The sequence below is a fragment of the Nicotiana tabacum genome, chromosome 11, assembly GCF_000715075.1.
Source record: "Nicotiana tabacum cultivar K326 chromosome 11, ASM71507v2, whole genome shotgun sequence".
NCBI classification, from domain to species: Eukaryota; Viridiplantae; Streptophyta; class Magnoliopsida; order Solanales; family Solanaceae; genus Nicotiana; species Nicotiana tabacum.
Genome location: NC_134090.1, coordinates 137,331,906 through 137,346,432, shown reverse-complemented (window position 1 = coordinate 137,346,432; position 14,527 = coordinate 137,331,906). Strand labels below are relative to the sequence as shown.

General features: G+C 35.7%; 1 protein-coding gene across 2 annotated transcripts; it reads left to right on the top strand.

Annotated features, from left to right (window-relative positions):
- The first annotated feature begins 6,354 nt into the window (after positions 1-6,354).
- Positions 6,355-14,005, top strand: LOC107802735 (auxin response factor 19-like). 2 transcript variants are annotated; one of them, XM_016626289.2, is made up of 13 exons: positions 6,355-7,058; positions 7,660-7,772; positions 8,613-8,711; positions 8,805-8,861; positions 9,004-9,159; positions 9,245-9,329; positions 9,430-9,520; positions 9,761-9,925; positions 10,049-10,247; positions 10,328-10,466; positions 11,148-12,979; positions 13,062-13,252; positions 13,364-14,005. In XM_016626289.2, exons 1-13 carry the CDS (start codon positions 7,001-7,003, stop codon positions 13,497-13,499), a joined length of 3,321 nt encoding a protein of 1,106 aa, XP_016481775.1. In that variant the 5' UTR covers positions 6,355-7,000; the 3' UTR covers positions 13,500-14,005. The 2 variants fall into 2 exon arrangements, with proteins under 2 accessions (XP_016481775.1, XP_016481774.1); XM_016626288.2 differs by having other exon boundaries at positions 6,363-7,058; positions 7,657-7,772.
- Positions 14,006-14,527: the final 522 nt, after the last annotated feature.

Below are 14,527 nucleotides of genomic sequence, written 5' to 3'. Positions count from 1 at the left end.
GTACAATAGAGTTCATCTAAATTTCTTCACGTGAGGTGTTCCTTCATGAGCCACTTGCAGTGTGTCCCAAATTTGTTTAACAGTGGTATAACCTTAGATTCTGTTGTACTCATCTGGACCAAGTCCACAAACAAGCCATTTCTTGGCTTTAGCATTCTTTTCCCACTTCCTCAAGTCTGTAGCAGTGCAATCAGCTCTTGTCATTGGCACATCTACTCCTTCAAAAAATTTCTTCAAGGTAGCCAATGGACCATCGGTGACAATGTCCCATAGTTCATAATCCTCTCCTATAATATGATCTCTCATCCTGTTTTTCCACCAAGAGTAGTACTGGCCATTAAAGAGTGGTGGCCTAGCAGTGGATTGCCCTTCTCAGTTTCCAGGTGGTGCACTCATGTTGATCTTCTCCTAAGGTGTTAGCCTCTTCAAGGATAACCTGTTCTGATACCAATTGATGTTTTATACTTCAATGCCACACAAGAGGGGGGATGGGTAATTTGTGTGGTGTCCAATCTTCGCGTGCACAAATTATAGAAGGACCTGGTTCTTCTATGTGTTCCGTATACTACTATTGCAGAAATAATAAATGCGGAAAGTAAATAACACATGTATTTTTACGTGGAAAATACCTGGCTCAAAAGGTAAAAAAACCACGACCTACTACTTAGTAGGAAATTTCCCAACACTTATCTAAATTACTGAGCCAAAATAGCATTTATAAAAACTCTTTGTAAACCTACGGATTACCTCTAATCTCGTTGTGGCAACCAACCTCTAACTATTGCGACAACTTCGAGTTAACTCTAACTTGAATAATCAGAGTACCTAATACAATGGCTTCTAGATAATCTGAAAGGTACAATTTGCAAACCACATACTACAGTGAAACTAGAATAAAAGAGAGACACTTGGAATTAGTTCTTCTATCTAGTTCATGTAGCTTCAGGTTCGCACACTTGAATCACACAAGAATTGTTTGCAAAATGTCTTGCTATTTTGCTCTCAATTCACGATTAACTTCAGCTTTTGTGCATGTCTGTAAAGTGAGAACATCCTGAAATATACAGAGTTAGCAGAATAGAAAATAACTAGAGTTACAATACAATAATATTCCTTGGCAGAAGAGCTCTAGTTATCTTCAACTTCTAACTCCTCCTTTATCTTGGACAAAGTTCTCTTCGAGTAAGGATTCCTTCTCCTTATCATTTATACAACCTTTTCGATCAGGAAATATCAAATATAACAACTTAAGCTTATCTCCCTCACGTGCATCCCTTATGCTTGAATCTGCCTGTGTCTGTGTACATTGTGGATGGATCTGGTCCATGTTTAAGTTCTTTTGTCAATCATCAAAACAACTTTACTTAGGGCCAATACTTTCAAATATAAATTCTTACCTCTAAATAAAATTATTATTCTTCAAATTCTACTATAAATTTAAACAAGTAAACCATATAACTAATAATACATTATGAAACATCTAGGAGTGGTAATTTGAACCTAAACCCATTTAACTCGCCCACCTCGTTCAAGGTTGAGCTGGTCAGTGACCCGTCTATTTGTTAAATTCAACTCATCTTGACCCAGCACATCTCAACCTATCTAAAGTTGAGCTAATTTTTAGCCCTAATTAATCCATGAGTAACTTTGCTAAAATATCTTTAAAATAATTTTTTTTGTTTGATATGTTTATATATAACCATAGCAAAAGAAAAAAAATCTTATTTGATAATTAAACAATTCAGAAGAAAATAACACACACTAATTAAAGCTTGGTAAGAATTGGGCGGATTGGACTATAATCCAAATTTTAGCACATCAACCCAACTCATCTCAGACCAAGTAATTTTTGGGCGAGTCATTGACCAACCCATTTATTGACTCTGCCCATTTTAACCCGGCCAAAATTAGGTCAACCTGTCCATTTGATACCCTAGATACATCCAATCTAAATGCTTCCATTGGGAAAATTTTATTTTGTGTTTCATACAACTTAAACTAGTTGTATGAGGCAATTTTTTTTTGTCTCGCAGTTTTGTGGACCCAGAAATGTAATATTGGGGTCCATAAATTTGTAAGACAAAAAAGAGCCTCATACAACTAATGTAAGTTGTATGAGACACAAAATAAAACTTCTCCTACCATTGATATTTTGACGTCTTGCGACGTTATAAGCGAACTAAAACAAAAACAAGAAGTTAACGAAACCTGAAAATTGTTGTTTTGATACGGATAATATACTTGAGAAGCAATTAGGAAATTACAAAATTAATACGTAGTAAAATAAATAAGAAAAGATGTCCAAAATGCACGAAAAGAAGTTTAGAGCTGTTAACATCACTTCGAGGTGTGGGTCCAACAATTGGATTTTGGTGTTTTCCTTGATGAACCAAAATTAGAGAAGACAAAAAAGGAATTAAGTTGGGTAATGATACTTAAGTGTATAGATAAGAGACTCTTTCGTTGCTCTGCGCATGCCAAGTAATGAACATGTCTCTGCACATGTCAAATGTTTGTCATGATTTGAACTTTATTGAAACATCATGTTTAGGGATATTTAAGTCTAAATTTTTTATTAGTGCATTTTTGATTTTGTTGAAAGAAAAACATGTAGTGCATTTTAGATGTGAAATCAACTAAATTGTTCCCCACACAATAACTAAAGAGAATTTTGATGCATTAATTAATTATTGCTAGAATCCCTTTATTTTTTCCTTCAAAATAAAAGCAAATTTCCTAGTATAACTTCAGATACCTTAGTTACTCACTTAATAGACTCTGTATTTGACATAGAATAGCTTATAATTATTGTATGGAGTCCAACTAATTGCTATGACTATATTTATGATGACTCAGACAGTTTATACTATAGCAAAATTTTACCATCATTATTAATCCTAAATTTGTGAAACAAGACAAGAGAGGTTGCTCTGATGATCAGCATCACCCACCTACAATCCTAAGATTGTGGGTTTTGAGTCACCAAAAGAGTGATAGCTCCAACAAAATGGGAATCAAATGGGAGGGGAATTAAAAAAAATGTGACACAAAATATTTATGAATTGGGTATATTTTGGTGATCATTCACAGAGCAAGGAGAAAGAAGACATAGCATCGAGAAATAGCTCCGAGAATGAATAATTTAAGTACTCAATTAAAATTAATTATTTTTAGCATGAAATAAAAAAAATTTATACTTAGCGAAAGAAAATTGTCAATCAAACTAAAATGTAAAGGCAAAGAATTAGATTATTAAACAGCAAAGAACTAGACTAAAAATATAAATGATAATATACCATAAAATTTTAGAAACTTTACATAATATATATATATATATATATATATATATATATATATATATATATATATGTGTGTGTGTGTGTAATAATAAATTTAAATAGCTACTTCTACAGTCATTTTTTGATTGAAACCAAAATCAAACCAAATTTGATCGGTTTTTAAAATTCAAAACCAAAACCAAACCAAATTTGATCGGTTTTTAAAATTCAAAACCAAAACCAAACCAAACCTAAAATGTATCGGGATTTTTGGTCGGTTTGATTCGATTTTTCGAATTTTTATGAACGTCCTAATGGCTAATTCGAGGAAGCCAGTGTTTATTTATCAAAAGATATTCCTAACATATTTCCATCATAGAAAATGGCACCATGTAGCTGCTTTTAACATCCTTATTACGAACACATGTAGCTATTACAAACATTTAAAGTTTACTTAGCTAGTTTTATCAAACCGTTCATGTTAATGTTGTTGTTTCTTCTTCTCAAGACCCCAGCTCAGTGTCGAGCCTAAATTCGGATTAAAAATCTGAATTTGAATTGCATTCAAACTTTAGACATAAGGTGTGAAGTTAGACTTTGGCAGAGCCTAATTTCAAATTCGACGGATTGAAGACTGAAACCTCACACCTTCGGTTGATTTTGAGGCTGCTAAATTTTACTTTGAGTATTCTTTAAATAGGAGTCTTAAAAATGATTATTTGTGCTAATTACTCTGATAAAATTATTTTTGATTGGACAAGAAAAGATTTCCTATATAGAAGAAAATATGCTTTCAAGATATGAAGGGACTTTTATGAAAGACCCTGCCTTTCATACTTTAGTAGGTCTTCGAGATTCTTTAGATGACTTATGTTAAAGGAATATCTATTTAATTCGATCAATTCATACAAGACATTTTTATTAAGGAATCTTCAGAATCACTGCTTATTTTTAAACTCAAAAAATTAATTCTGAATTTATTTTTTAGTACCGAAAGAATCACAGTAAGCAGTAAAGAGTGGGAAAACGAAGAAGAAGAGGAGGATGACATATTTTTCTTTGATGAAAAATGATAATTATATAAATGAAAAATAATATACGTCCTCCTTTCTTATGGGTTACTTTTAAGGTTTTTCGCTTTCTATTTACATACGTAATAACTAGTGTACTGCATAAACCCCAAGTTCTCTTGCGACATTTTATTCTGTAGTCAATTTTTTAATTTTCTTATGAATTTACTAGTCATTCTACTAACGAGGGCAATAAGGTCAGAAAGAAAGTGATAGACTGATAGTGATGGTCTACAGCCACAAAAGTTCAAGCCTGAATTGCATTCATCCCACTCCCAGTGGTAATTCTTCTATCTTTTACAATGTTTTGGCCACTAAATTTTAGTGCCAATGACTGAAGTTTACTATGAATAATTATTGTAACAACAAGAAACTTTTGCGGACTTCAAGAGGGAGGCTACTTCGGTAATACATAATTGGATCGTGAAAATTGCATGTTTGTATTATTGTATAGTTTGTTGAATTGTACAACAAAATATTAAAGAAGGATTTTTAAATTCTTAAATATGTTAGATATTTTTATGACTATAAAAGTATGTTACTAGAGTAAATAATAAATTTAAAAAGTAAATTATTTCAGAATATAAAACTTTTTATAAATATAATGAAAAAAAGAGTGCTAAATAGAGTGGAACATAATAATAGCATGTTTGACCAAACGCTTTGGCCAAACCCCTCAAATTTTGGCCCAAAAAAGTACTTTTAGCCAAAAAAAAATTTGGCCAGATAGGCTAGTAGTTTGGGAGAAGTAGAAAAAAAGTAGATTATTTTCAAAAGCACTTTTGAAAAATATACATTTAAAAGCAGTTTTTAAAAGCTTGACCAAACACTAATTGCTGCTCAGAGGTACTTTTCAAATTAATTAGTCAAACACAAACTCTTTCTCACCAAAAGTACTTTTGAGAAAAAAAAATACTTCTCAAAATAAGTTGATTTTTGTTGTTTGGTCAAATAAGCTATAAGTTGATGATAGTAATTCAAGATATACACCGAAATAGTACATCTTTTCCTTTTCAAAAAGTGGGAGTATGTAAACACAAAAAAGTATATTTTAGAAACTTTTCAATTATACTTAAAGTTCGATTTATAATCACACACTAGTAATACCCTAAAGTTTATACGTGGTATATTATTTGATGCAATAATAAATCCTTGTTCCTCTTACGCACAAGTTTAAAAAGGACAGAAGCTTTTACTTCCTTAATCTTCCGAGTTCTATCTCAATCAACTTCCACTTTACTTCATTAATAACTATATAAGGTAGTCAGGTAGATCAATTCAAGACATATATGATTGATAAAAAGGGTAATTTTGAGAATTCATGGAAATTTGAAGATCCTTCATAGATCATGTGAAATAATGTTAAAAAGCGCATTTTTTTCTTATCCCAAGAAGATTAAAAGAGAAAAAGATTTGAATTTGAATTAAAAGAAAACCAGTGAAAAAAGAGAAATATACATTTTTTTTTTTGTTTTGCTTTATAGTGTTCACTATCCGTTTTGTAGTCCCAACTACTTAACTTTAATATTACATAAGATTCATTAAACAAGAAATATTCCCTATTAAAATTCTTCTATTACACTCAACTTGTTTGGATGGATTGCATGTCATTTCATAATGTGTTTGTATTATTTTGATAGATTGTATCATTTTTCAATCGTTTCATAATGTGATGCACCATCAATATGAATAATAAATTTGTGATATTATAAAAAAAAGTAGGATACAAAATAGAATTATTATGTAAAAATATAAGATAAAAGATAAAATATGTTTATTTAATAATAAGGAAGGCAAGATGAGAGAGAAAAAAAGTAATAATGTAACATAAGCTAACACTTTTCGTTATTACAACGATGACTTTAACCGTACGATATATAAAATTTAAATAATAATTAAAATAAATATTATATTTAAATAACAATACGATATGGATGACAAGGTTAGAAATCCTAACCTCTAACACTGGGTAGTTTAAAGAGAAATAGGCCAAGTTGGCCATTCTTTCAGCTCAATGGTCAAACTTTTGTGAGGCCACCTTAATAAACAGAGATAGAGAGAGTCAGAGGGAAAGAGACAATAAAAAACAGAGACATATACTTGATGAGAGCACAGTAGCAAGCAGAACAAATAAACAAACAAAGACATGGACAAAGTAAAAAGAGCTTGCTTTGTATTAACGAGAAAGGTAAAAAAAGAAAATATTTACATAGTGTGTGTGTGTGTGTGTCTGGGAGGTGTAGTGTAGAAAAGGGGGCAATTTAAAAGTGAAAGTGCAGCATTTGGTCTCTGTATTCCTCAACATCTCCTCCTTTCCCCAAAGCTTCTTTGTCCCCTCCACTTTTTCTTTACTCCAATATCCAAAAAAAAACACTTTTCTCTTTCTCCCTCTTTTTCCGGCTACCTTTTTCGCCGGAATAATATCCTTCTGGCCGCCGGCAACCTTCTGCTATCTCCTTTTTCCTGAGCTCAGAGATGTAAAGTAAGAAGAATCAGTATGTATTTCTATTTGATTCATTATTGAGTTTGTTCGAGCTGGGACTTTTGTGGGTTCAGTGCAACTCCGATTTGATACCGGCGAGATGAATCTCATGTGAGGTTTATGTGGGGGTGCTCATTTCAGCTGGAAAAGGAGTCGCCGGAATAAGTAAAATGAAGACGCCGGTAAACGGAGCCGGTGCCGGAACTCAGCAGGCTTCTGGCAATGAAGGTCAGTTTCTCTGTCTTATACACAAAGGCATTGTAAGAATAACAGAATCAAAAAGACATTTTTTTTTCTTTTCATTCTTGTCTTTTATTGTTTTTAAGGATTTTCAGTTCCGGGAAAATATGATTTTCCTTTCTGTTTTATTCTAAATTTTTCCTATCCTTTTTCCTCCAATGACCAGAAAATTATGAGTAGAGACTCCCCAATTGTGTTGCTTACACGTGGGGAGGAGGTACTAGTCAAATTTGGATATTTTGCTTCAGTGAATTTTCCAGGAAAATATGATCTAAAAGAGGAGAGAAAAAGATTCACCTTTTCATAGCTTTTGAATCTAGCAAGAATGAGTAAAGCTCTCTTTTTTCAACCCCTTTATATGCTGGCAAGATCTTTTACACTACCAGATTAATTAAAAACTTTTCACAATTTATGCGTGTAGTAAGTGCGGATTGGTGATTTACCAGTTACAGCATGTTAAACTATATTGAATGGGAAAATTTTATGTTATCAATGTGTATAACTTAAATCCTTGATTTTCTTGAGAAACAAAGGCGGTTATAACTAATGAACTACTGTGGATTGACTGGTGGGGGGTTTCTGTTAGCAGATGAGAAGAAGAGAATAAACCCAGAGCTATGGCAAGCTTGCGCCGGACCTCTGGTGAACTTGCCGGTCGCTGGGACCCACGTTGTCTACTTCCCTCAAGGCCACAGTGAACAGGTAACATTTAACCCTTTTTACCTTCTTGTTTGCTAACATGAGCTAGTATGGTGTTCCTGCTTAAGATTGGCCTTATTATGCCATTTGGCTGGGTTGCTGCAGGGTGTAGCCTAATCACTGACTTCATGTATTGGTAACTTCGCGGTTGTTACTGTTGATTTTACTAGTGGTATGCATTGTATCTTCTGTGTCCATTTTCTGTTAGTAATTTGCGCTTTTATCTTTTTTGTTCTCGGGCAGAGGGAGAATAGTACGGGTTCGGCGAACCCAGTATCATTGGTCCAAATCATGTATTTGTCTTATGAAATTCATTAAATATGTATAAATTATTAATGTAGAACCCAGTAACTTAAAAGATTTGGAATCTCAAACCCATAAGCTTCAAATCTTGGCTCTGCCTCTGTTTTGTTGTGCTGCACGCCTGCACCTACATAATAGGGCTTTTTCTGTACTTTAGGCTAGATGGAGATAGTGTTGTTGTTCAATTAGCAAAGCTGGTAACTCTTTTAATGTCTTCTCATAACGAAAACTTGTAGACAATCCTTTCTAGGAGGTGGCGGGGTGGGACTTTAAATTGATTACAAGTATAACATAACCAAGTGTCATATGGCTGAAAGAAGAGCATATAGTCATTCTTGTTAGTTAGGATTGATAAAAGTGAGTGTCAATCTATGTTCTTCTTGAAGTTGCTAAACCAAATGAGAAGAATGTGTCATTTCTATGTCTATTGTTATACATTACTATCAGTTCTACAACTGAATCTGTTTTGTGCATTTGGAAAGATTCGTTCTCAATCCATAGAGTCAACTCCCCTGATTACTATTGCATGTATATTTTCAGGTTGCAGCGTCTATCAAGAAAGATGTGGAAGCTCAAGTTCCAAACTATCCAAATCTCCCGTCAAAGTTAATTTGTCTTCTTCACAATGTTACACTGCATGTATGTATAGTTCACAGTTGACTTGTCTTGATAAATGTTGTCCTACATTAATTTATTTGCTTTAAGAAAATGATTATCCTTTTTGTTACTTAGGCTGATCCAGAAACAGATGAAGTGTATGCCCAAATGACACTGCAACCAGTTCCTTCAGTATGGCTCTTCCTTGATATCTTCAATAGTCCTTTTTTTGTTTTGTTTTCGTTGTTTCATCTTGCTGTTTTCCTCTCCTTTCTAAGTATAGCCTGTTCTAATTTAATGTAAAACTCAGTTGGCGTGACCTTTTCACATGCAGTTCGACAAGGAGGCATTACTGAGGTCAGATTTGTCTATGAAAGTAAATAAACCACAACCAGAATTTTTTTGCAAGACCTTGACCGCAAGTGATACAAGCACTCATGGAGGTTTCTCTGTGCCTCGACGCGCAGCAGAGAAAATATTTCCTCCTCTGGTAAGATCCTTTATATTTTCTTATGTAAAGTTTTTATCTGTTGTTTCTATATCTTATGTGCGACACGCTACTTGTTTATAATCAGGATTACTCACTGCAACCACCTGCTCAAGAACTTGTGGCTAGAGACTTGCATGATAACGTATGGACCTTTAGACATGTTTATCGAGGTAGGTTTATTTAGCAGTTACATGTGGGTTCATGAGCTTGAGTATAGCTGAATGAGAATTATGCATTTTTCCGGGGTCTTACCTATCTCTCATCATTCAGGGCAACCCAAACGACACTTGCTAACGACAGGGTGGAGCCTTGTCGTGAGTGGAAAAAGGCTTTTTGCAGGTGACTCGGTCTTATTTATTAGGTATGAAAATGGCAATGATATGCCGACATGAAATATTGTCTCTGAATTTTGAAATCTGGGAACAGGCAAATGTAATCATAATTATAATCCATAGACTATAATGGAAAGCTAAGTACATTCCATGATAAACCATAAAAGGGTATTTTAGACTGCAACAGAATCTACACACTTGTCTTAGTCTCTTCCTACTCGGTCATTTGCTTTTAATCTTACTTGTCGCCCTTTAATCCTTGTCAATAGGGATGAAAAGCATCAGTTTCAACTAGGAATTAGAAAGGCAAACAGGCAGCCGACCAACTTATCGTCGTCAGTGTTGTCAAGTGATAGCATGCATATTGGCATCCTAGCAGCGGCAGCTCATGCAGCTGCAAACAACAGCCCTTTCACTGTGTTTTATAACCCAAGGTCAGTGTATTTATTTTTGTGTAGGTCTATATATGCATCAATAACCTCAAGAGCTACCATTGTTTCAGTCCTTAATGATATTTCCTATCATGAGATTTACAGTCTAGCCTCTAATATGAACAGGGCTGGTCCTTCTGAATTTGTGATTCCTTTAGCAAAATACTACAAAGCAACTTATAGCAGTCAAGTATCTCTTGGCATGCGGTTTCGCATGATGTTTGAGACAGAAGAATCTGGAACTAGAAGGTATATGGGAACAATTACTGGCATCAGTGATATGGATCCAGTGAGGTGGAAGAACTCTCAATGGAGGAACTTGCAGGTAGAAAAAAAGTGGAGCTATTGCTCTCTAATTTCCTCTCTACTTGTCCAACTTATTCAGCTGACACCTATCTTGATTAGGTCGGTTGGGATGAGTCAACTGCTGGGGAAAGGATCAACCGAGTGTCTATTTGGGAGATTGAACCTATAACAGCACCCTTTTTAATCTGTTCTAGTCCGTTCTTCAGCTCCAAGCATCCAAGGCAACCTGGAATGCCAGGTAGTTGAGCAATTTGTTAACAGAATTCCATTTAATAAAAGTTGATGTGGAGCAGTTAGAATTTGCCTCATTTTTCCAGCCAATGCGGACTTGTCTTTTTATGAAGGTTTCCTCTGAGAATGTTTGATCGGAATGTTTTTACCGGTTACAAGGAGGTGGACCTAGGATTAACCTAGTTATAACAACAACAACAACAGCATACCCAGTATTATCCCACACCGTGGGGTCCGGGGAGGGTTGTGTGTACGCAGACCTTACCCCTACCTTGTGAGGATAGAAAGGTTGTTTCCAATAGACCCTCGGCTCAGGAAAGCATAAGCACCACATTAATGAAAATATAGACAAGAAGGGACAGTACCAAAAAGTCATATAAAAGCAAAATAAAAACAACAAGATAGTAAGGATTAACCTAGTTATAAATAGGTGATATTTGTACAGAAAATTGACCCAAAATAAAAAGAAAGAAGAACCTTTTCAAGTGACAAAAGTAATAAAGAAACTTTGAACTCCAAGTTACCTTTGTTGTGGTCCTTGAATACTAAAGTTTTTCTGATAAGCTAATGCTGACGTAAAATATGAAATATACATCTAGAAGGATGCTTTCAACACAACAGTCATTTGCAAATGTAAAATACTAACTATCAAATTCTTAATCAATAGAGATCTATTACTTTTTTGCAGATGGTGATTGTTCTGATATGGATGGTGTATTCAGGAGGACAATGCCATGGCTTGGTGATGACTTTGGCATGACGGATCCTCAAGGTCTGCCCGGTCTTAGCTTAGTCCAATGGATGAACATGCAAAAAAACCCTTCTCTGACTAACCCGATGATGTCCAACTACTTGAATTCCCTATCTGGTTCTGTTCTACAAAACCTAGCTGGAGCGGACCTATCACGCCAGCTAGGTTTGGCAGCACCTCAACTTCAGCAGCAGCACAATTTGCAGTTTAATACTCAAAGGCCAAACCAACAGGGACAACAGCTTGAACAGCTCCAGAAGTTACCAGCGGCAACGCTCAACTCATTAGATTCAATTATGCAATCGCAGCAACAGTTATATGATATAAGTCAGCAACCAAGACAAAATTCAACTAATCAATCACTGCCTACAAGCCAAGTTCAAGCACAACTTCTGCAAGCTCAGAGTCTTGTGCAATCTCAGAATGTTCTTCCGTCGCAACAATCAATTCAAAACCAGCTGCAGAGAAACCTCCCTCAGAGCCTACCGCAGCAACAACCACAACAACAGATTCTGGGTCAAAGTCAGCAGCAAAATTTCATGTCGTCCCAGCCCCCAGATCCAGTTAACCAACATCATTTCTCTGAAAATCAAGCACAGTTTCAACTTCTACAGAAACTGCATCAGCAACAAAAATCACTTCTAGCACAACAATCTGCATTACAGCAATCTTCGCATCTTGGGTCAATCCAGGATCAGCAGAAGCAGTTCTTGGATGCATCGCAGAACTTTTCCAGGTCACTGGCAACAAGCCAAATGTTGGATGCGTCTCAAACCACGTCCACCTCCACTTCACTTTCCCACTCGCAGGTTGTGCAGCAGCAGATGACAAGAACAAATAGCCAGTCCAATCTTCGGTTTGTCCAGCCAACTCAGCAACCAAAGCTTCAGCAGCAGCAGCAGCAATATGGAATCTTACCAGACCTATCTGGACCAGTTGGCTACTCTCTACCCCGAACGACTTATCAGCTTGCCACAAATGGTAGTAGTTTAACAAGAACTGCAGGCGGAGGGCAGCCTGTAATGGATGAAGTCCCATCATGGTCCACCTCAGTGTCCACTAACAACTGTCAAAATGTAGTTCAGCAAAATTTGAATGGTCGAATCCATGAAAGCACAGGTGTGCGGGATGAAACAACCCACTATTCTGGACCCCTTTTAAATTCGAGTGGATTAGAAGTTATGTCTGCTAATAGTAACCTGGTTAAAGAGTTGCAACAGAAAAATGATGTTAAGCCGTCAATAAACGTCTCCAAGAACCAGAACCATGGGTTTTTGGCACCTCAAACTCTTAACACTGCAGGACACACATTGGATTATTTGGATAGTTCATCTTCAGCAACTTCAGCTTGCCTTTCCCAAAATGATGTCCAATTGCAGCAGGCTACAGACCCACCACTATCTTCCAGTTCTCATCCATTGATATTCAGAGATAGTCCAGACGGAGAAGTTCAGGGTGACTCAAGGAATGATATAGGTTTTGGAGCAAATATGGAAAATCAGTTAGGACTGCCTATGATGCCTGATCCTTTGATCACAAAAAGCTTAATGGGATCAAGGAAGGATTTCTCCGACAATCTCTCATCAGGAGGAGGCATGCTCTCTAGCTATGAAAACCCCAAGGAAGCGCAGCCTGAACTCTTGGCCTCAATGGCTTCCGAATATATGACCTTTAATTCAATTGATTCTACTATCAATGATGGTAATTTCATGGATAGAGGTGCCTGGGACCCACCGCCTCAACTTCCTCGTATGCGGACTTATACCAAGGTTGGTAGCCTTGTAAGGTGATTTAATAGGATCTCATTGTTTCTTAGAGTTATAACATTTTTTTGCATCATATATTTCAAAGGTGTACAAGCGTGGTGCGGTGGGAAGATCAATTGATATCGGACGGTACTCAGGCTATGAGGAGCTTAAGCTAGATTTGGCTCGTAGATTTGGTATAGAGGGACAACTGGAGGACAGACAAAGAGTAGGATGGAAGCTTGTGTATGTGGATCATGAGAACGATGTTCTCCTGGTTGGTGATGACCCTTGGGAGTAAGTTCATAAATTATGCTTCTGTCAAATTTCCAGCCGTTTGCATTTTCTACAAAAAGAAGCATATGCCCTCTGACTTACATATTCTATACTATCATATGATATCTTCAGGGAATTTGTGGGTTGTGTCCGCTGCATCAAGATTCTTTCTCCACAAGAAGTTCAACAAATGAGCTTGGATGGAGATTTTGGAGGTAATGTCCTTCAACACCAAGCTTGTAGCAGTTCAGATGCGGGAGGCGTGTAATTATAGCCTGTTAACAATTCTTTTGAAGCTGGAAACTTACACAAAATATAGCTTCTAGGAATTTTGTTGGTCAAGCATGATGGAAGTTGTGCTGCCAAAGTTTTTCCTTCTTTTATACAACCAGTACAGTAAGCGAGCCAGCTCTTCGTGGGATCTTGGTATATTTAACGATCCCTTGATGTAACAGAGCTGATGCTAATCTTTGATAAAAGAAAAAAGGTGTAAGGTGAATATATGTGAGTAGTCTCTCATCACCATTGCATGGGTCCAGTCTAGGTAGGGAGCTCATGTTTGTAAGGGTAATCTGCTCTAGCATTGGTATTAAGGCAATAGAAGCATGGTGATTACCGCGAGACTAGTCCAAAATTCTCTTGTTCCTTTGATAGTTCCACGAGGCTTGATATTATCAGAGTGTATAGTTGTGTAAATATACTCTTTGATTGTTGTACAACATTTTACATGGGTGTGGTTAGCCCCCTATTTATAGGAGAAAGGTTTTTCATTAAGCTTCCCCTGTGAGCTTCATTGAACAGGATCCACAAGAGTATTAAATGGGATAATCCACAATTCAAACTATTTTTTTATCACATTAAAACAGTTGAATATCCCCTATACGGGCTATAACAGTGAAGTTACAAAGTTACAAATTTATATATAAAATTTATATATAACTCGATTATTATTTTAAGAGTGGCTATAAAGTGTCATTTTCCCTATGTATAAAAGTAAGCCTAACTTTTGTGTATTTCTAGGCAAGTCACTTAACAATTTGCAAAGACGAAACGTAATATTATGTAATCTGCTCTAGCATAGGTATTAAGGCAATAGAATGATGCTTTCCGCGAGAAAATTAAGGAAAAGTGACACTGTATAGCCGTTGTAAAAATAACAACCGAAAAAATATATAAAATTTGTATATATTTTGTATATATACATTTTATATGTTATATACAAACATTATACAAATTTTATATATTTTTTCGGCTACCAGATATAAATAGTTTATAGTGCGAGATAAAAGTGATAAT